This window comes from Grus americana, chromosome Z (genome assembly GCF_028858705.1).
Source record: "Grus americana isolate bGruAme1 chromosome Z, bGruAme1.mat, whole genome shotgun sequence".
Taxonomy (NCBI): domain Eukaryota; kingdom Metazoa; phylum Chordata; class Aves; order Gruiformes; family Gruidae; genus Grus; species Grus americana.
Window position 1 is genome coordinate 31,180,967 of NC_072891.1, and position 23,866 is coordinate 31,204,832.

Genomic DNA, 23,866 nt, shown 5'->3' on the forward strand with positions numbered 1-23,866 from the left:
GCAGGAAGTGTCTGGATTCACAAAGCTCCTTGTGATTGCTGTGCTGTTTAAACTTCCCCTTCTGTGGTCGTAAAAGAAATAGGGTATTTGTACAGTAAAATCATTTTCCTCTGATAAGTTGACTCTATTTTTTTAATAGGGATGCAGGAATGTAGTTCATTAGGTTTAGATCTGCTTAAGATATAGCCTAATATCTTCTGCATCTCTCAGGTCTGGTGCTAGCCTGGCTGCAGAAGGGTTGTTTTCTTTGGCATGCCATAAAAGAGCTTTGTCTTTTCTTTCTGCTTTTTACGGGAATAACTGTTCTTTGTTTTCTGATTATAGTAAGAATTGACTGGACTATTCTTCAAGTGTATGGTTATCATTTCAATGCAGTGCTTAGTTTATTCACCAGGGGTCATCAAAGGTCTGGAATTTTTTTTGTCTACTGAGATGAACTGAACGATGACATTTCACAGCTTTCTTCAGGACTTGGCATTTGGAAATGTTGGTGTACCCTCTTACAGCCCTGTTGCTCAGTCTGTGATAACTATACAATGTACTCTGAAGACTTATTTCAAATATTTAAGACCACAATGCTTTTGTTTTTGGCAGACAACTTAGTCTGAGAGTCACTTTTTTACGCAGTATTATCTTTCTCTTAGTGAGTTTAAATTTTCCTTGTGTGATATTTAAATGACACTATTAGCAAATGTAGAAGCAATAATAGCTGTTTCTTCCTTGCAGACATTTGTAAAAGCAAATATGGGATAAAGTGGCAAAACTTGCATTAGGTACAAATCTGGTTTTCTTCTGAATTCTGGACTGTTTAGACAGCAGAGAAATCAGACTTTTCAGACCTACCTACATTATACCCTCTCACAAAGTCAGCAACAATGAAGAAAGCAGGTATGAATTTTCCTAATGAAGCACGTCTAGTAACTATTTTTTCAGTGTTGGGTAATGCATGTACTGCTGCGGGTAAAAGATGCAGTATAGGCTTGGATCACTAACACACTATAAGCTCATATTGTGCTGGACAAAACTTGTCAATGCTGAAATACCAGGTCAGTATGCCCTCCATCAACTTCAAAAACTTTTGGACATAAACTGAAAATAGTTCATGTCACTTTGCCAGGCACTTCAGGATCTGCTTCCTAATAGGAGACAGATAATGGAGTCAGTGAAAGGTAAGTGCTGGGTGGCAAGCGCAAAACCAGCAGTTTTTTGTGTCAGGTGTGTTTCTCTCTCTGTTTCTGCCTGTGAATGGCAACTCCCTACCCCAAGACTATATTGGATAGAAAATTATTTCTAAAAGGCTGAGATAGTTGGGTAGTGTAATTAAAGGATGCATATTAGTATGTTGAGTAGATAAACCATGTTGAATATTCAATGATTCTGACAGACCATTGTTTAGAGGGTAATAAATGTCCTGGTATTACTCTGTCATGGCTAATAGTCTGATGTAACCTACTGGCTGCTTTAAACTTTGTCACTGCTTCCCATTATAAGTGTATTTAGTGATCACCTCACTTCCATTAGACTAAATACCAAACCTGTGTCACAGGACCTCTAAATTCTCTGTAAATCATACTTTCCTCCTGAGACATCAGCCACTTTCATAATTTCCCCACTTTTAAAGCACCCAGTTCCATGAACAGTAAATCACTATTTCCTATGGTTTCTGTTTCATGCTTGCATTATCACGTATCTTGAAAGAGATGAAATCATATTAAAACTTGTCATATAAGGGAAATTTTTTTCTCCTTCATAGACTTCTGGTTTCTAAAGACAATCTGGGTTCATGCTGTACCCTGTCAGTGGATCGATGCAGCACTGATATGTTTTCTCTTCTTTGTCCTATTTTAAGTGCATCTGCAAAAGCTTTTATCATCGGTACCTGTGTCACATTTGTTTGAATTTGACCAACAGAGTTCAAAAATGTTCAAGGGAGACTTGACTGACAGAAACATTTACAGACAGCTAAGTTAGAAAAGTAAAACTTAGTGTTGCCATTAGTCCCAGAAAGATGCCTCAAGAAAGAGATATCTAACACAGCTACACCATTGCCTGAGAGGAAATTTTTACACTAACCTTGTTTGCACATTTGTTAAACATTCATGACAATTACCATATAAATGCTTGCCACCACTTTCTGTTCTTATCTAGCTATTGAAATATATTTTTGTCTACACATATCACTAAAATCTTCAAATGCTTTTATGGTGAGGAGCTTGGGAGGAGAAAAAAATAATTTAAATAGTAAGATAAGAGAGCCATGAGTAAAAGAATACTTAAAATATGGAAAAAACTAAAATCTTCCTTCTGAACACAGTTTCCATGTGTTCTGTATGTTCCATAACTTGCCTTATGGCCTTTTTAAAGTCTCAGAAAGATGACACACTGCTATATCTGATTTGCCAAGATGACCACAACAGGCTCAGGGTAACCAGACAGAAAACTTACATACTTTGGTTGAGATCAATGCAGCAGTAATCTTTTAGGCCAGCTGATTAACCATTCCTAATTCACTAAAGGATTCTTAGGTCTCTTTAATTAATATTATTAACTGCTTGTTTCTGGACAGTGTGCTAAGTAGCTTTCAAGAGAAAGCATCTGTTTAATGGGCTAGAGCAAGGGTAAGAGAACCAAGGCAGGATACAGCAGTGAGTGAAATACCAGCACTGACACTGAACCTCTCTTCTGAGATTAATTTCAATACCTTTTCCAACAGATAATCCACTTTGTTGGAAAGATAATAAAAGATAATTTAAATAAAAATTGAGAACTTGCCTGATTCTAATTTAGTTTATCTTAGTATGAAGTATGTCATCAGAGATATAAGCAAGAAAAGGTTTAGCAAATACAGTCTCTCTGACTGAGTAGCTTTCATGAAATACACTGAATGTGTATAAGTACACCTTAAGAATTTCCCATTTACCTTTACCTGCTCAGAATTCCCCTCTTACACTTCATATATATATATACACATATATATCTACAAAAGGTAGATAATACAGTCTCTTGCTCCCAAACAGGAAACCAGTAATTAATGTACTTTTAATGCCTTTAATGGTCTAAAGTTGGTGGCCACCTTCTTTGATGCCATTGATAGACAATGGCATCTTTGTAAGCTTAAGTGTTTTCCACAGTAACCCTGAGAGAAGACCACTGGAATACTCCAAAACCACACCCAGGAAAAAATGTCTTGCCAGCAGTTTCTTATGTGGTTTTATCTCATAGTTCTCAGAATAGTTACTTGGCAACACTAAGGAAAAAGCTCAAGCAGTGTCAATACTCCTTACACACTTGTGAAGCAATTTTGCCTCTTGAGGAACAATGACAGCAATTGGATATCTGAAGACTCTGCTAGTCTAAACTTTTGTAGCAGGCCTTGCTCAGCTCAGCCATGAAAAGTCGCCATTTATAAATTAATTTTTTGCAAATTTGAGTTGCGAAAGTTGGGGATAGGGATAAGGCCACAAGTTATTGGTGTATCTGCACTCAGGTCAGATCTTGCCCTGCCTCATTTGATACCTGAAGAACCTCTCCAGACAAGGAGCAGATATACATGCATGCCAGACTGCAGAATCAGGCTCACCAAGTTTACCGTAGCATTAGTCTCCAGCAGAACCAAAGCTATATTCCATCATTTAACAGAAACGTCTTTCAAACTTGGGTTATGCTGTTTGGCTTCTTCTGTTGGACCTAAGAAAGCTTAAACTGAATTCTTTCACATACAAATTGTGGAAAAACATTTCTCAGAATGAGATATATAATGTATGACCAAAACCCCCTCTTTCTCCAAGTCTAGCTGCACAATATTCTTGACAGTCATTTTCAATGAAATATCCCCTTCTCACCTTTTACATTCAAATTCAGTGAAGAATGGCAACTAGTCAGAAGAAATTTCTTTTTGCAAAGGGAGAACTTCTTATTACTTTTTGGAACCATCTCTGAGACAGCTAATTGGAACAACAAATTTGATCTCTGGCCTAGGAGGGAGTCAAGACAATGTATCATTAATATGTGTATAGACACTTACAAAATATTCCTAATTTACAAACACACAGGTAATCTGGGTTTTGGTTGGGGGGTGGGAAGTATTTATGCTTGTTTTGTTTTGTTTTGTTTCCTGACAGGCAGGCAGTTTTTCTTCACTTGTCTTACATTTATGAAAATGTAAAAAAGTCAAAAGTAGCGCACTGATTCACTTTCAGTGTTATCAGTTTACTTACCTATTTCATTGTAACAATGGGATATGCTGCAGACAATATGTTCTAAGTTTTGAACTATCCATTAAAACTGGAGTGCAATAATGCTGAAGTTGACAATTTGAGGCATAAGAATGCTTTGGTTTGGGGCTTTGCCATCTTTAGAATGGATGTAAGTGATTCAGTATTAATTTATTTCTTCAATCTATTTAGAAGACTGTTACAAGAGTTGAGTAAAATTTACGTGCTTTCACAAATGTATACCAATATGTAATTCTCTGTGCAGTCTCCAGAGTAAAAAATGTTTCTGTGTTGGAGCAGGAAAAAAAAAAAAAGTGGAATGAAAACTATGATAGTAACACAGAAATAATGATAAAATGACTCTCCTTGATTAAGCAAGTGTTTCACAATACCTTGCCATGTCTTGCAGAACAGCAATACTCTAATTGAAACTACTCTGCAGAAAGAACAATGCTATGAGACTAGGACTTGTTTAGATGCTTTTATTTATTTGCTCTGTTTAATAAAGGTGTTACAGATTTCTTAGTTGAAGCTCCATTTATAAAGCAGTTAGTATATCAATTTTAAGACTGCTGTTTTCCCTGATTGCCTTTAGAAAACTGCTGGCTTAAAATTATTCATCTTTACCTTTCCTACACCTTTTTTTTTTTTTTTAACTGGGGGAAACAATATAACCGTAAGTGCAAGGAATCAGGCTAAAAGCAGTCTCTAAATTCATTGCTGTAATTCTATGCAAACAAGTAGAGTAGAAAAAGATGCAGAGGGTTTTCTTTGAGCAAGTGTGGAAGCCAGATTAAGCAAAACAGTAAGCTTACTTTTTAAAAGTAATTAACTCAGTACACTGTTATCCCTTTAAATGGGTGGATTATATGAGGAACAGGTAAATATACCAAAGCCAAACCTTTTGAAGTTTATAGGAGGACAAAATGTAAAATTACTTGTCAGAAGCAAGCAGTAGCAGTAGAAAGTATGATAGCACAACACAGTGAGTAGTTCCCTTCTCTTTCACAATCTTTGCTGACTCTTACAGAAAATCCCTCTAGGTTTTGGGTTGGGTTTTTTTCCTATGTTATTTGTAGAAAAATTTATAAGGTTGTCTGAAGTACCTGTGAAATCTGTTCATTTCATACATTAAGAATCCATAACTTTGGTTTGAAAGCTTCTTCTTAAGTTTTAAAGAAACAGGAAGGGTGAGAAGATTTTTAGTGCTGTAAATTGGGATTTTGCCATCTATCTTTTGTACGTCCTTTACTTGAAGTGCTAATTCCCCTCATTAAGTGGTATACAGTACTGGAATTCCTTCAGCTGACTGCTACGTGGCAAACATGCAACAGCACATTTTGACATGCATCATATATCCTTACCTTCCTTTCCAGATAACTTTGAATATAAGGTGCGTTGAACTCTTGACAAATCTTGGGTTTTCATAACATGTTTAAAAGTAATTTTATAAGGCATTTGCTTTCAAAAGCATTAGGGCACCTATCTACTTCTTGACTTGACTTCCAAGGAAGAAATGCATTTAGAACTGAAGATTAGTAGTTTGCTCATTAAATTGTAACTTAGATAGGTCAGTGTAGCTGTTGCCTTTCCAACTTGTGCTGTTGTTCCCTTTGACTGGTAGTTTACTGTTAAGGTATGGCAATTGTATTTCTTTGTTTTTAAGAAGTACTTCAGTTAGAATCTGCTGGAGTTCCTATTAGATTTGCTGTTTTTTTCATGAACAATTATCAGTTCTGCTGTCTGCAGCACTGCAGGGTCCTTTATTTGCTTACTAGCTGACAGAGTCTATATTTTAAAAAACTCCTAATCAGGAAACTCAAACTGTCTTTCCTAATTTGCTGTTATTATGACAAGTATTGTTTGTGTTAACTCTGTCTAAGCAAGTTTTCCATAATAAATCCAATGGCAAAAGTGAGAAGTGAGAGACTGGAAGTTTGATACCAAACACTACACTGAAGCTCATTGTATTTACTGTAAAGGTACTTTACAGTACTGTGCCTGTATGAAAGGCTTGACATTGTTGATTGGTTTTGCTAGCATGTAATAACATTTCAAGTTGTTCCAGGGATATGATGTTCAGAAATTTGATAAAGAATCTCGAATGCTTTCTTCAAACCCAAATGTCTCTGGTGAGAGATTTTTGCTATTCAATGCTCTCTGTTTTTAATATTGCTAGGATGAAGATGTTCTGGGTCAAAAATCTAGCCTGCTCTTCACCTCAGCTACTTCCTTTATTCTGCTTTAAAGAGTTTTCTTCGCACTATACTTATAAGAAATGAGTGATTTGCCTATTCTTATTGTCAAAAGCCCTCAACACTTCCCTAATCTTGATCTTGATCTTCACCTTCAGCTTTCCCAGATTTTAACTTTCTATTTCTATTTTTACTTCCTTGTGACTTGAGGCAATGCACTGGTTTGTTCTGTTTGTTTAAATTCTTTTACAGAGGGATCACAGGGTGTTAGGGTTATTTTTTTGCATTGGGCATTTGCTATTACTTGAAAAATCTGTTTGTTGCTTTGTTGTTAAAGACTTTCCAGACTTCTCTGTTGTGGCAGATAGTGCAAGCTTGCCCATTAAAACCTTGCTAAGCAAGATTTTACAGCTTTACAGAAAAAACTTTCAGTAATCTCTTAAACACTCTGAGAATATGCTTGATTGGTCTCTGATACACAAATGTGCCTCCAGGAGATGTTCCATTCAGTGAACAAAGAGAAAGAAAACTAAAGAAAAAATTAAAAGTTCTCCCCATTGATACAATGGAGGAAAAATGCAATAAACTTGAGCTTCTGGAGAACGAGATTAAAGATGAATGCTTTTTAGCTGGAGTCACCAGCTCACAACCAAGAGTCAAGCTTGTAAAGTTGTTCAGTTGGAGGAAGCTGCCTGCTTGCCTGAAAACTGTCATCCAGTTTTATTTCATGGAAGAGGAAGGAGCATCACAGCATGCTGAGTTATAATTCACAGAAAAAACAGATCTTGGCACCTTTATAGAGTGTGCTAGCCACATTGTGTGCTTCTCCATCCAGAAGAACCTGTACGAGTCCAGAGGAGGGCCACGAAGCTGATGAGAGGGCTGGAGCACCTCTCCTATGAGGACGGGCTGAGAGTGGTGGGATTGTTCAGCCTGGAGAAGAGAAGGCTCCAGGGAGATCTAATTGCGGCTTACCAGTACCTGAAGGGGCCTACAGGAAAGCTGGTGAGGGACTGTTTATGAGGGAGTGTAGTGACAGGACAAGGGGTAATGAGTTTAAGCTGAAGGAGGGTCGATTTAGATTAGATGTTAGGAAGAAATTCTTTACTGTGAGGGTGGTGAGGTACTGGAACAGGTTGCCCAGAGAGGTTGTGGCAGCCCCATCCCTGGAAGTGTTCAAGGCCAGGTTGGCTGGGGCTTTGGGCAACGTGGTCTGGTGGAGGGTGTCCCTGCCCATGGCAGGGGGGTTGGAACTAGATGATCTTTGAGGTCCCTTCCAACCCAAACCTTTCTATGATTCTATGATCCTACCTGTGTTTTCTGTCACTGCTGCCTGCTTCCAGTTTATCCAACCAGAAAAGTCTGCAATTTGACATCTGTTTCTAATTGCACTGGATCTATCCTGCCTGCTTTTGAGAGTGTCCTGAAGCCCAGGGCACTTCTCAAATCCAGTAAAGTTTTTATTTCATATTTTAATAACACTATATTTTTAGGATACAGAATTTTTAGAATACAGAACACTGATACAGCTTGAACTCGGTCTGACTTGGGGGTCCTGACAAAACCTATCTCCCATGGTTTGTTCATTTCAGGGATTGTCCAGGGAAGACCTTGAGACATGGCATCTGCCTCCCACTGGTCACTTGGTGTCCTGGGGTTGACAAGTGGGCCAAGCACAGAGTTTCAGTGACAGTGAGTAGGTCCACCCTGGACTCTGCTCTGAAGGAGTTGTCCTGGGCCACACTCTGAGCTGCTCTACAGCAGCTGGAAGAACACACCAGCACGAAGCAGCATGTTTGGGAGGGTGTTTAGGCCTATTATAGTTATAATAGCAGAGCTATACCAAGTGAGCTGATAATTTATTTTTAAAGGAAAAACTAGACACTTTCCACTTACAACAAAATGGTAGAAACACCTCCAGCCTACACAGCTTTAAGGCAGCTTGCATTCCTTCTGAAGCTCTTCACACACTAAACTGTGATCTGTACCACTGCATTTTGGCATCTTAACCATAGATCAAACCATAGGGTGTTGCCACTCCGCAAGGCATAAAAACACTTTGAAAAAACTATCAATAAATGTCTTACATGAAAAGACTAAGTTTTATTGCTTTCTTGTGTTTTTCTTCTTTGTGTAAAGTCAACCACGACCAAAAAATGCCAATGTGTGGATTAGTAAAAAGCTTTTTGAGTAACCATTGATCTGCTGTAATCTTCTGGCATGAGGTAAAAGATTCTACAAAAGAGAGACTGGAGAGAATTTTTATTTAATATTTAGATGTATTCCAGTACTAAATTGTTTAGGGATTTTAAATCTCAGCATTAATCCTTTTTGGTTTGTTTTTTTCTTCTTTGAGATATTTCCTGAAAAGTGGGACAGTTTGTTGATTTTTAAATCTCTTTTTTTTCTTTCCCAAATAAAAATGTTGTCCCCTTCTCACAAGAAAATTAGGCAGTCTGTTATAGTGAGGACAGATCACAAAGAGCAGATGTTAAAAGATTTAAGAGAAGACTGAAAAAACAGCATAGAAAAGTTTGATCCCAAGATCTGTTATTACACAAACTCCCTCTGATTTCAATAGCTTTGTTCTTCTGTTGGAAACTGTAAATATGAGAAAGAATTAAGATTATTAAGATTTGGGTTTTTCACCAAGAACAATCAGTTCAGAAAAATAGTAAACTGATGTAATTACATTCAAGTGGTTCAAATGACTAAACATTAAAAAATCATAAATAGTGTAGGGAACAGAGTAGAAAGCAACTATCATTATGGAAAGGCCATTGCAATTAAACTGGACCAAGTTTAGGGTAGTCTTGGGGCTTAGTCAGCATGAGTTATGCTTACAGACCAACGGTAGTAAAGTATCTCAGAAGTTTCTGTGAGGCTTTTGCCACTGAAAAATAAAAATCTTTCATTACAACTTGATCGATATACTTCATGGTTGAGAAAAATACATTAAGTGCACTTGGTCAACATTTGCAAAAAATGTGTTCATAAATAGTTACAACTGTTCAAAAAGTGCAACAGAGAAGAAAAATAATAGGCTTTATTGTTTTGAGATAATAGGATAAAATAAAAATCCAGCATTTCTTGGAAGTTTTGGAGTGGTGTCAGAATGCGTAACAAAAGAACTGTGATATCTGGACCCAGTTTTACTACAGCTGATCATGACTCAAACCAACCAGAAATTTCAGGAAAAAATTATAATTTTCCCATCACTTGTCATATTGGAGTTTTTTATCTTTGCTTTCTCTTCCAGTTGGAACTGTCCTACAAATACATACAGCCAGTTTGTACTGCTTTACAGTACAAACTGTACGAGAATATGCCTGGAATTAAATCTAAACAGCTCTTAGAAAAAATAATTGTGTTAAATTCTGCTCCAAGATGCATGACTCGAATATTCATCAGCATCTCTTGCAGAGATTTTGGCACAATGAGAACTCATCAGATTTGACATCTGCTTTTTCAAATCCTTTTAGTTTACAGTTAATGGATAGTAGACAAAGATGAAAGATGCCCAGTGAAATAGTTTCTCTCAGCATTTCCAAAAGAATTACTTAGACATAGTGTTATTATCATACAGTGATCACAACAATAAGATTAATGATTAGCCATGAAGTATATGAATCATAAAGCTTTCTTCTGGTGCTTACTTCAGAGGCTGTTTTCCATTAGCGTAACATATGAGAAGAAAAATAAGGTAAGGGATCTCTATCTAGGGATCTAATTTAAAAGAAAAAAAAAAAAAAGACCAGTAAGATAGGTCTTGTCTCTGAGAAGAAATTATGAACAGTTTTGCTATGTACTCTCTTTCTCAGCTGAATTTAGGAACACATAATCACGTCAGTCCAGACTTCACTGTAGTTTCACTGTGGAAATGAGCCCATTTTATCTCTACTTCATCTCACTTTTTAAGACTGCTAAGCCATAAATTTCTCACTTCATTTACTTTTAGGTCACCTTACACTGCCACGTGTTCCAGTGGCCAGTTTGCTTTTGGAAAGTAAAGAACATAACATTGGTGACAAATTTCTATGCATCTGCTTCCAGATAGGTTGAAGTTTCTTTATACCCTCTGTATCTTGTTATCCATATCATAGAGGAGATTCTCAGAGCAACACATAATTTCTACCAGCTATCTTAAAGACCAAAATACATCTAAATATTTTTACAGTAGAAAAAGTGTTCTTTTGAGTCCTTAGAGTCAACGCTCCAAGGGTGTGGATCTGCACACACTTTCCAGCACAGTCACCTTCTGAGGCTGAATGTCTGATTCTGACTCTGCTAATATGTCAACCTAGTTCCAGGAACTTCAGATAAACTGCGGTGGGATGATAACTGCCCTCATTAAGCAAGTGCACACATGATCAGTACCAGCTTAACATGGAGAGGAAAAAAAATCCTGTGAGCTCATTTTAAGATATCTCCTAAAGTTCGACTGCACTTTTCCTTGTACTACTCCAATCTATTTTGATTTCTGGGGAAAAAGAAAATTGATCTTTCAGTCTATCAGTACACATAGGTACCATATTAATTTTTCAAATCTTTTTATCAGTGCAACCTTTTGGACATCAATAAAGCGCACAGCATATTTCTGCTAAACACAAGCAGTCTGTGTCTTCCCACTGTAAGCATAAAATTAATTCCATGGAAACGGATAGAGTGAACACCACTTCAAAATTAGGGTAATATAGCTTGAAACCAGGGCCATCAAACATAAAGAGAGGAAGTCAGCAAACAAAATTAGCATTGTCAAGTAGTACTGAGGACTGAGAGGGTCAGCAAATTTAGAAAGATCACATACCAATTAGATGAGGTACCTCAACAGTTTTAGGAGTGATGGCATGGTTTCTTGGAATCCTATGACTCAGCAAGGTTATTTGGATTGGCATAAGATTGGATTTTTTTAAGAATTTGTAGATTTTTACATGTCTTGTGCAACTGCCACATGTTACCAGGGCTGTTGCTCTGAAACAGATAGGGGCCTTATGTCCTGTTTTTTTGATGTGTACATCTTTTTTCTTGTTTTTATGTTAAGTAATAAAATCCCGTGAATGGTAGCAAAACCAAATACTTGCAGTTGATCTGCTGCCAGAAACGTGCCTGTTGCTAATTTCACATTTTGTTCGCAGCAAGGTATTGAAGTAACTCAGTGGCCAATATCAGCTCAGAGGGTGCCTTTTTTCTCTTTCTTGTGGGTGCTTTTTATGTTGTTTTACAGAACAAAGACTCCCTGGAACTCAAGAGGTAATGAGACTTTTCCTGACATTCCCAAGAATATTCTAGAAGCGTACAACCCCAAGGGAACAGGCAGGTATGGGGCCTGGATCACTCCTCAGCAAATGCAAAACCTAGGCAGAACCTGCTGTTACTTTTTTCAATGCTCTTCTCTTGATGCAGCCAGATAGAAAGGATATAGCCTCAAGGTCGTTTCACTCAACTCCTGCATTTTAGATAGCAGGTCTTACTGTTTCAACCTGTTGTTCCATAACAGAACTTATTTGCCTTCACTGAAGAGTAGTTGACTCACCAACATCCCTGAGTTTTCCTCAGCTTCTAACCTTTTAGTAACGTGTGTAGCTCCTAAAAGATGTTTTTGTTATTTTTAGAGCTGCTTGATGATGATGACCTTGTAAAAAGACACTGAGTCCAGAAGATAACCTGGGCAATGTGTCTTTTTAATGTAGGGTCACTTAGTAAATGCAGGCTTAGAAATGGGAGTCATTCTTGCTCTGAATCAGGTCTGGAGCATAACTGGATTCCGCTTTTCAACTTTTTTTCAAGCTATGGCATGTATATATTTTTGGGGGCCACCACATTTATGCTATTCATTAAGAATGTAACCTTTTGGAAAAGTGTGGTCTGGCATCCTTTTTCACCCTGTTGTTTCTGGAGTGCCCTTGCACTCCATTACATTTTGTCACTGTGCAAAGGTGCCTGTTTGAAATTCCCAGGTACAATTTCCAGGATTAATTACTGGAGGCTGTAAGGAGACTTAGCAAAGTAAAGACCCTCCTGATTCTTGCATGTAAAATACAATCCTGCAGCAACAGGACTTTACACACGTTAAATGATGTACAATCAGGTGACACACTTCTAACACACTTTTTAGCTGCCATTTTTCATAAAGTGCTTCATCTCCTTTGCTGAGAAATAAGAGTCTATTTCAGGAGCTCATGAAATGTTGTTGCACAGAACACTTATGTTATCCTAGACGTCTGGGTGAATTATTAACATGGCATCATGTCAGGTGCTCTTTGTCCCCTTTTTCTCTCACTCACTTCTGATAATTAGTTGAAACTCAGCATTCAAGAATACTGCCTTTGTTAAATGCTTGCAGGATGAGGTAAGGCTATAGGATTAATTCCAACATTTTACAGACCCACACATAATCTAGCAGGGAGCAGCCTTGAAAGGCAAAAAAGTAGATTACTTGCTTTTTCTCTCCTTTCCACCTAAACCCAAGTACACGAAATTTAGATGAGCTTTTACTGTGGCACTTCCTAGGCCTTATTTGGTATTCATGCTAGTGACATGCTCTCTCTATACAGATTTTAGCAGAATCACCCCCCCGTTCACTTCAGTGCAAATGGGCCCTAAATTAAAGTTAACATTTCTATGTCACTCTTTCATAGACTTTTCGATTATCCTACACTCCAGGAAAAAACTGAAAGAGAGGACGACAGATGTTCTTCCTCACTTTGGGGTGAGATTTTCCCTACTTCCTGTGTAGAATGAGCTTGACAGTGAATCTCAGGGTATTCAGTAACTGCCACGGCAATACCAAGGAAGATTGCATACTTGGTATCAGCTGTTTCTCAAAAAACATGAGCCACAGAATAGAGAGGAATAAAAGAATAGCAACCAGTGAATGCAAAATTCTCCTTTGCACTGTAGTTTGTGCAGTCAGCTATGTCATGGAAGAGTGGATGTACAACTCTGCTGTGCCAAAATGGTAGTACTTTGTGACCATGGCAACTTGCTATTAACAGGTACATGTGGTACAGTGCCATTGAGAATCAAGGGTTTGCACGGCATTGGAACAAGGCTCACAAGTGATATGAGCATAAAATCAAGGTAATTAAGACAAATTTAGAAGGCAACAAACCACCCCTGGAAGGTCTTCCAGATTATAAGCAATTCATGTATTCTAGTAAGTAGTAGATAAGTAGATGTTTGCAATGGCTTGACCTGGACTAAAACTATATAATTTTATAAATGTTATGGGCAATTACAACTCCAAATTAAGGTTAATGATGTATTCTCCTCTTGTTTTAGGAAAGAGCCTCGAGAGCTTTGAAATGAAAAGGCTTTTATCAATTCCTGCATGTCCTTCCTGTGTCTCTGTGTGTGTGTATATATATATATATATGTTTATATATATATATAGTTATATTGGACTATGGCTGTTTTTATTGTTTACTTCACTGTTTCTTCCTGAAAAAAATAATGCTCTTGAGCCTCTTGAAACATTTAAAATTAGCTTCAATCGCCTGTGATCAGTTCCCTACTATCACTACCTTGCTATAATGATAACTTCTGTTTGCAATTGAAACAACCAAGTTATTAGGACCTTTTCATTGTAGACTTAATGTGTGTTACTGTTTTCAAGTGGAGAACTAGGTTATATATCTATCATCTCCTTTGCCCTTTGATTCTTTAGAGACCTATGTGTTTACAACCTGCTTCATCCTCACCAGAGCCATGATGCCTCCTATGACACAGCAGGCCACACTTCACATATTAAGAAAGCAAGGAGATGTAGTTTTTCCACTCATGAGACTGCTGTTTCCCAGTGGAAAGTGCAGCATAACACTACTCATCGTGTTTGGGATTTTCTAACAGACTCTGAGCTTGATTCCACAATTATCTTTAACTGTGTAAAGTAATTGGATAGAAATTCCGTGTCTGCCTTCAGTTGATTTAGTTGTGGTATGTTTTGAGCAAATTAACAAAAAGCACCTGAATGTGTCAGTAACTTCTTTTTGCTTTTAGGTTAAATCCAAACTTCAGTTCAAATTTAGACTTGAGTATGATTCTCAAGCAGGACATACAACTTAGAGCAACATCAGTTATCCTACTTGTCTTTTTCTGCAAGCAGAGAGGGGGGTCAATCTACCCTCATTAACATTCGTGCAGCCCCAAAATGAGTAAAATATTTAGTGTGCTTTGTCAGGAAGATTTTCTGAACAACAGAAGAAAAAAGATACTATAGGAAAAGCTTTCTTCCTCTCCTTTCTTGGTATTGATTTTAGTTTAGAATAATATCCTAAAGCCATTAAACACAAAAACACAGCAGTAATAATAATAAATATTAGACTGTTCAGTGGGAATTAATCTGATGCAATCTGTTGTATTAATTGGGCAAACCCCAAATACTAGGCTTCTCCAGTTTTTTTTCACAGTGATGTGAAAGTAAAATGAGGAACAATGGGCATAGCAAGCTCAATTCTTTTTGTTCTTTGAGTCATTGACCATAGTCTCATTGACTGTCATGTTGGGGTTAAGGATCAAAGAAGAAAGTATAAAATAAATGCAATGAAACCACGATTACGTAACTCTCTTTTAGCCGAAAACAAACAACTGCCCCCACCTTTATTCAAAGTAGGTTTGCTCAGCAATGCATATAGCATGCTTTTTCCACGAAGGCCCACCAAGCTGAAAAGCTCCATCTGCCAGCACAAATTCTGCATCTACCAGTCTCTACAGTGAAACAGGGCTATTGAGTAATTGAGACACACAACTACAAGTAGTAGAAAAAGTGTAGCAATGAGTACCACAGTGAATTTGAGTGCCACTCTTTTTTTCTGGTTCAACCTTTAAGCAGCATTTCCATTAGTTAGGTAATCTCACCTTATTGTAAATGTTGGTTCAGCTTTGGTTTGAGTAATTGTGATAGAAATTACTGGTATTGTGCAGATTCTATTTCAGCAGGTTTCCTAAAATTAGTTTAATCATTTTAATACAGTTTCTATTGAATACGTAGCTAGATCACAAAATTGCTACCATATTTAATGCTTTTGTGGACTGTCTTAACAAAATCACAAAAGAGAAAAATGGCATTAAAACTAGACAACTTTTACCCAGAATTCTTTGGCTTCTACAGAAGGATTGAAAAAAAATTGTGTATGATGATAGAATGCAGCTTCCACAGATGTGGTGGCTTACCCTTGGCTGGACACCAGGTGTCCACCAAGCTGCTCTATCACTCCTCTCCTCAGCAGGACAGGGAGGGGAGAAAAATAAGATGGAAAAAAACCAACCCCAAACTCATGGGTCAAGATAAAGGCAGTTTAATACAGCAAAAGCAAAAGGCTACACGTGGAAGCAAAGCAACAGCAAAAGATTATTCTCTGCTTGCCATCAGCAGGTGATGTCTGGCCACTTCCAAGGAAGCAGGGGTTTAGTACACACAGCAGTTGCTCTGGAAGGCAAATATTGTAAAAACAAATGCCCCCCCGTTCCTCCCCCTATCTCTCAGCTTCTTATCGCTGAGCAGACGCCATACGGAACGGAACGTCCCTTTGGTCAGTGTGGGCAAGCTGTCCTGGCTGTGTCCCCTCCCAAGATCTTGCCCACCCAGCCTGCTGCTGAAAGGGGGGGGAGAAATGCTGGAGAGACAGCCTTGATGCGTGCCAGCACTGCTCTGTGGCAGCCAAAACACTGGTGTGTTATCCACACCTTGCTGGCTACCAATGCACAGCACTGTGAGGGCTGCTGTGGGGAAAATTAACTCCATCTCAGCCAGACCCAACACAACAGATTTTAAGTTTCCAGGATTAAAAAAATCTCCATTTTGCAGAAATGTTTTGACTCCTCATTGCGTAAAAGTGAAATTGATCATGAATAAAGGTTTAGTACACTAATGGTGCCATCTAACACTACTCCCTCTTCCTCGATGGATAAGCTGGTCCAGTGTTACTGCTTTAACTTTTGCCTAGGATCATCACTCAGGCACTACTAATTTAACTTCCATTAAAGCCAAGTATCCTTCTTCCTCCAACCAAAGACAGGTAACAGCATAATTACAACTGTGTGCCATACAAAGTGGTGGGTTAACAAGTGAAATTGGTATGCTGTCAGTCTTGCATTTTGATTGTAAATACATCATCCACAGCTCTAGCAGCAACTTTTTTTTTGGTGCTTTTCCAACAGACTTATGCTGGAATTTTCAGAGAATTTTCAGGGAATGAAGAGGCCATGTCACCCTGGTTTTCATGAGCTTAATCAACCTCACCATGTCCATTCCTGGAATAGCTGAAGTTGGATGATTTACATGTGTAGCCAAGCCTGCAGTGTACCCACTCATTGGCAGGTTGAAGTACATTATTGGTCAAAAGGGAAAACTGCATGATATTGAGGGAATGGTTATATTTTCTTCTGTCTACCTAGATGTACTTGTAATGCTTTACCCTGTGTACCTAGTTGCAACCATGCATGAGGTTTGTATTTTCTAGTTATAACAAAGGTATGTTGGAACTTTTAATATAGAAAGGCGTTCTTTGTTACAGTTCACTGAACTAGCCCATCTCATTTGTGAATCATTAATGATACTGACTGCTGGGTAAATTTACTTTGGTTGTAAATTTATAAATGGCATGGGAAGATGTGGTAGAATGATTTTTCATACTTAGCTTTTAAATAAGAACATTATAGCATCAAGGAAGGTAGGGGAAAAATACAAATTAACATTTTGGAAGGAGACACAACCACCTTAAAAAGCTAACATTTTTTGTTCTGTAATATTAATTTTACCAGTCTGTTTCCTGTAGCTATATATCACAGTGAGAGACTATACACAGTCATGCAAGAAGTTGTCCACTTTAAGACTGTCCATTGCAGGAGAAGCCTTTTAAAGCTGCTTCTTGAGGAGTCTTATTTATAGTGGTTTACAGACAGAGTTTAAAAATCAGGTAATTCAAAATGCGTTTGATATTATTTAGGGTGATAAAGTGATCCAAGGTAGGAAACAGCAAGTCTGAACGTGAAGAAGCATTTTCCTGAGGATCATTGCCCAGGAAAACGGTCAGTTGTGTTTTCATATAGACACAGTCACTCTTACTTCAAATAAAAGGTATCATGTAATTAGGTGCAATAACTATGAATAGATTCATATTCAGAATGGAGGAATGCTGTTTGGTTTTTTTCCTCTCTTACTGAAGAAGACAGCTGTATAGCAAACAGAGATTTATTGAATTATTTTCCATTAGAGCAGAGTTGGTATAAATTCAGGAATACACTGTGGCTTTGACAGAGGTGCAGGGGAGAGCTCCTATAATTACATACAAGCAAGGAAATAGTAACTACCCCCCCTTCTCCCCCTGAATTTCCACCCTATGAGAAATCCTGATGTTTCAAAATAGGGTTTTGTTCTGAAATAGGAAAAAACCAAACACCAATACTTGATGGAATAAAAAGTTCAGGCAACTTTCAGGCAACTTTCATTAAGAAATTATGTTCTCTGGAGGAATATAGCTGTCACGTGAATTCTTTACGGCACTTCACTATTTTGCTATAGGAGGGTTTGCAGGACATCATGAAAAACTGACCTAGCTCAGGTACCCAGAGGTATTTCAAGCCATGTTACTTCCCATTGCATAAGGAACTTGTATACTTCTCATTTTAAGGGCTCACTTGCCATCAAAAAGAAAAATTGAATTCTGAAACACTTGAATTCAGTAAGTCTCAGTTCTTCATGGCAGCTTGCAGGATTCACTAACAATATTTGCTAAACCATGGGACAAGTTTCTTACATTACGATATAGTGTAAATAAGAATGCACTGGGCAAAGTTCATTTTTAGTAAAGCTCTACTAAGCTCACATGTATACCAGTCAGTGAATTTGGGCTTACTAGTTTTTGTTCTGCTCATGGTTGTTTCAGAGCCAACTTGGCTAGTAATTTTATAGTAAAATCAGCTTGGACTATTATTTTCAAATGTCTATTTGCAAATGTATAACAGGATTCTATTTTTTTCCACTTAATTTATTAGTTTGTATTCTGTCTTTAGATTTCTCATTTATGGGAGTGGTAAAAGGTAACCTCTTACTTCCTAAGCATGCTGGATTCTTAGGATGTGTTTTGGAGAATACGGACATTATCATGCATCAACTTCTGTCTCTATCTTTTGTTAGCATTTTAGTAAAAATAGATGCTCTCTTCCTTACATTAAATGCTCTGAAATAATTTCTTAATTGCTTGAGTATGTTAGAAACAATAACCAGACAGAAAAGCAAAATCTCTTTACGTGTTGTATTGTAGAACCACATGAACAAAGAAACCAATAAAAATTATCACAGCACAAAAATGTAATTAAATGTTCTTCTTTTATTTGTGTCTCCACCCAGGGTGTAAACACGCACCGAGGCATTAATTTATCTCTACAAATCTCTAGCCTCACTATAACAATAATTAAATCCAGACTTAAAACTCTGACACAAGTGTTTTTTAGAAGAAATCTGAGATTTTTTTTTCCTATTTCTGTTTCTAATTATACTAATCCATGCAAATACTAGTAGTTTTATGGTGAAGGACAACGGCTGGAGCAGTTTTCTTTAAAGGCATCTCACAATAAGACATTCTACTGGTGATGTCATTGGGTTACAATTTTCCAGTTTTATTTTGTACCATGCACATACACCTTTCAATTTTACCTTTTACATAAAAAAAGAATTTTATGAAACAGGACAAAAATAACTTATGATTATATGAAAAATAACTGTAAAAAATCACAAAATTATACATACTAGTAGAGAAAAAAGTGTAACTAATTCTTTTGAAAATTTATTTTTCATGGTATGCAACAGATACATCTTTAGACTAAATATCAGCCAGATATTCAGTATGGTAAATGGAGTTCGTATGTGTACATGTAAGCATGTATAAATATGTAGAATAGTCTGTAAGGTTTAGGAAAAACATACTCCCACTTTCTCTCCTCACCAAAGTGCTTTGGTGTAAAAAATATTACACAAGATGCTGCTTTCTGCACAGAATAAAGAGAATTTTTTCTTAAATGAAACCCTACTCAGCCAATTTTAAATTGTGGTCTTTTGCTTTTGCTTTATCTGTTCCTAGGAAGTATATATATAAAAAAAGCCAAAAAAAATTTCACACAAACAACAAAAAGTGCTGTTTAAAAAAATCTGCTATAAAATTACAAAGGGAAAACAGGGAATAAAAAGTTAAAATGTAATTTTTATACTCATTCACACCTCTTCAAAGAAAGCTGAAAACAAAATACGATGTGACAGATGGTCTTAGCACTGCAATACTTCAGCATTCGGTATTAGTAAACCATAATGCCTATATGTATCTGTGTATATATACATGTATATGTCTACATAGAAAGGGAGACCCAAATACACACATGCACTTGCATACACTCACACATTTGTACATGTGCTTTGAAACTATATTTTAAACTCCAGTGTAGTCCCATTTCTAATGCAGATATAAATAGACCATTTGAGTCTGAAAACAAGAGAATTGTATAAAAGAATGATTGTAAATAATTTCATTAGAATATAGTTTAATGTCCATAGTCTAAAATAACTTAATCTCTTAGATATGAATCCCTTTAGAAAGTTAACAATCCAGCAAGTAGAATAATAACACAAAAATCACTGAGGCACAAGTATTTTGCATATAAGTCAGTAACTGGCATTATGCTATGTATTTTCACAAGCACCATTTTTCATTGTAACATGTGACAAACATGATTCCCTATTTAAATATCCAAAATATATGAGATAAAATGGTTCTTTTTTATACAATTGCCCTCAGTGATATAAGCTGATCCCCTAAAGTCAGTCTGACTCCAAAGAGAATAATGACATAATCATGAAGAATTCTCTTTGATACAGAAGTAAACAAAGGCGTACCTTTTTACAGACTGGTAGCCCACTCTCATGTGCTTAATTTGACTGTATTCTAGCTCCTTCTTTTTTAAGATTAAGGCTCATAGAAAGCTGTAAATATATAATTTTTTTATATATATATATATATGAAAGAATGAATGAATGACTTGCAGAAGTTTCCTTTTTTAAATGTAACTGATGAACCCCCAAATTATGAATACCCTTTTTCAATTCTGTCTTCCCACTTTCCCTTTGGTCAGGAACTTTCATGATGTATAAGCCCCCTCTCTACTGGACAGCTTGTATACTCAGATACTACAAAAAATATTTCAGAAGATTTAAAAGTCAGTACAGATCTGAAGTCAGCAGCAATATTTCAGTTTTGTACACAGCAACTGACAAATTCTGGACAACCATGTGGTTAGAAGGACCTTGAAGGATTTATATATACAAAAGTACGTATGTACATATACGGGCATATGTACACACTGGGCCTGATCCTGCCCTTACTGGAACGAAACAGTCCTACACATTTGAAACTGAAGTGTTCAGCATGCCTAATTACTCCTGCTGAATCAAGTTATGCATGTGCAGTGACCACAGAATGGGTTGTAAGATAGCATAAAATTAAAGCTTTATTAAAAAGCGAAACTTGCTGTCAATGCACTGGGCCATATCATACATTAATGCAAAAGGACTGTCTTTTTGCCTGTGTATGTATAGCTGTGTAGGGAACCTTGATGATATTTAACCCAATGCAAACCACATATAGTAAGAACTAGACCTACTATTGCAAGCTGAAGCAGAGGGACACATTCACTGGTGATGTGAGAAGCAGAATAAAAAGGGGAAGAATTTAGTACAGAATTATCTGTATTTAAGCCATATTATTTCTTATTGTACATAATTTATATGCATGGTTTATCCATATATTCTTTGCATTTATTGGATGAAAATCTCTCCATTAAATATATAAGCACATATGCCTGTATATAAGAATATACTTCATGAATATAAATCTCAAAAGATTGCCAGTGTTTATAAACATCTGGACATAAATTCATCTATGCAACATAACAGCAAATTAAATTATGAATTTGACCCAAACTGCATTCAACAACTCTGAAAAGCTTCTCAGGATAAGAAAACGTTGGTATAAACATTTTTTAAAATTCATCTTTCGAGACAAGTGATTTCAGAAGCATAGGTCTAGCCTCTAAGAATGAACTCTGGATTTTTGTCCTTATTAAATCAGGTCATAAGAATATTAAGATGCACACTACAAAGTAAGAAGTCCACAAAATGGATGAACAGGGATTAATAACCTAAAACCTCAGTCTTACATAATGTAAGAGTTGCTCCCAAGGTATATAGGATCACAGTGATGACACATCTCCACTGCAAAATTTTGTTTTTAACTCATGCCCTTGTAGCTTTTGTGAAGGGCAACCTCATCTGCTTGCATCCTGGACTAAATTCGAGGACCAGAGCCTGACATTGAGTAGAAAAGTCAAAACCACCAAACCAGTTCAGTTCTACATCTCTAAATAACCATAGGGAACATAGCAAACTTAAGAGTAGCTTTTCTTCCTGAAAATGTGTTATGGAAATGAAAAATGTTAGGGCAACAAAAACTTTTTGAATCAGTATTTGAATTGAATCAGTACAGGCTGCTTTAAAAAAATATTTTTTTTTAAAAAGGAAGAATCTTTTCTACAGGGTATTTGAAACCTTACTTTAGAGTACTATAGCACATACAGCAATAAAGCTCTACAATATAATTAAAAATCAACAGAAAGTTAAACCACACTTATTCTTATCTAGCAGCTGTGCTATATATAGACAAAGTCGATGTACCTTCTCATGTAGTGCATTTAACCCTTCTTATTTATTGCATAAAGCACTGGGTCAGAAGGAATATTGGAAAAATAGCAATGGCCATGTTGTATGGCTTAAAATACAGAAGGAAGGAAAAGACACCTAAACCGAGGCCTGTAAGAAATCCAGTACGAAATCCAGTACCAATGATCTTTGGCTCCAAAAAGAAGCCACACCAATGCCTCCAATGAGTAGTGCCAGGATGTATGTCTAATTTCTCTCCCTGTTTGATGCTGGGGTGTGTTTAACTTTGGAAGCATCACATGCAAACAGGTTGTGCAAAAAGTTGTGTACCTTTGAAATGTTTGTAGTATGCTCTCGTTTTACTTATTTTCCTTTTTTTTTTAAAAAGGAATTTTCTAAAGCTGTGTTCTTCAATAAGTCCACTGATTCAGCTTGAAAGGATTACCGCCAACAAGCAGTTTTCTTATTCAGTCTGTGCATTCCCTTTGAGAAATTAAAAAGAAGAAAGAACCAAAAAAGTAGAGTTGCTGTGCCACAGATGAAAAGAAAAGAAACAATTGCTAAGGTTTTGGCAAAGCTTGTTTCTCCAAACATTCTCCTTCTCAATTGACTGCTTGATTACATGATGAATGCTTGGTGATCACTTTTTTCCTCTCCATTATGTATGTATATCAACCCATATCCCCATACATACATGGCAGTTTCATGGAGAGAAAATTTTTGTAGTGAAATATCAGAAGGGTGAGATGAAATGGAATCAAGATCTTGTAACTAGTTTCATATCACTTTAGCCTTCAGTGTAGATAGAAGAAAGCTGGCTAGAACAATGATCCACTGCATTTACTTGTAGTAAACTGCTATCCTCAGGCATGCTGTGAGCTGAATCACCAAAGATACCTGTGGACCCTGCTGGAAAGTCATGAACTGGAAAAAACCACAAAAATAATTAATCAACTACGATAACTATATCATGGAAAATGTCATAATACTTATGCATAGAACTGGAAATGGCTTTAAACCAAATAGACAAACAAACCAAGCAAGCCAACATATGTATGAAATTAGTAATTACATAACTTACTGCTTACCAAGGGAAGAATTTCAGTTCTGTCAGAATCAAGTCTGAAGCACAGCAGATTTCATCACAACTAACACTTGCCCATTTAACGGGTGCCAAAATTGTGATAATTTTAAAAATAAACCTCATGCTTATTGAATTTCATCATACCCAACGTATGATAACAGGCAATAAAATATTGTAGAACTCATTTACTGTAAAGCAGACCCTGGCACAGAAACTAACTTCTAACTTCTAGAAGAGATAGTAGTAAGCACAAGAGTAACTGTTTGCAGAAAAACTCCCATCTTTTGGATTACATCTTTACATCCTCTGAGATGTCTCTCTGAAGTTACAGGTGCATTGGCTTTTTAATGCATTACTGAAGGACCAAGACATAAAAGCACAATAAATGTTAAGTGAAATCCTCCTGTGTGGAAGGACAATAAAAGACTTGGGCATCAATTGTGCTTGGGCCCTAAGATTAGACCCACTGTCTTGTGCTGATCCTCTGCACAGAGGTAATTTTCACCCTTCCAGAGCAGCATGCAAGCCCCTTATGGACTTTTCTGGACTAAGTCAAGTGTGCACAGAAGAGTGTGCACCCAGGTGGTTCTTGTCATGAAAATGTGAATAAATGGAATTCAGAGAACCTTAAGAAGCCCTCAACAGTGTGCAGTCTGCACACAGGCCAGAT

At 36.9% G+C, this 23,866-nt stretch overlaps 1 protein-coding gene across 2 annotated transcripts in view; it reads right to left on the bottom strand.

The window, feature by feature from the left end:
- Nucleotides 1-18,380: 18,380 nt before the first annotated feature.
- Nucleotides 18,381-23,866, bottom strand: part of GLIS3 (GLIS family zinc finger 3) — a 189,297-nt gene continuing 183,811 nt past the window's right edge. For both annotated transcript variants that reach the window (XM_054808787.1, XM_054808786.1), the window contains exon 10: nucleotides 18,381-23,036. In XM_054808787.1, coding sequence (XP_054664762.1) covers nucleotides 22,900-23,036 — 137 coding nt within the window. In that variant the 3' untranslated portion in view covers nucleotides 18,381-22,899. The remainder of the gene's footprint in view (nucleotides 23,037-23,866) is intronic.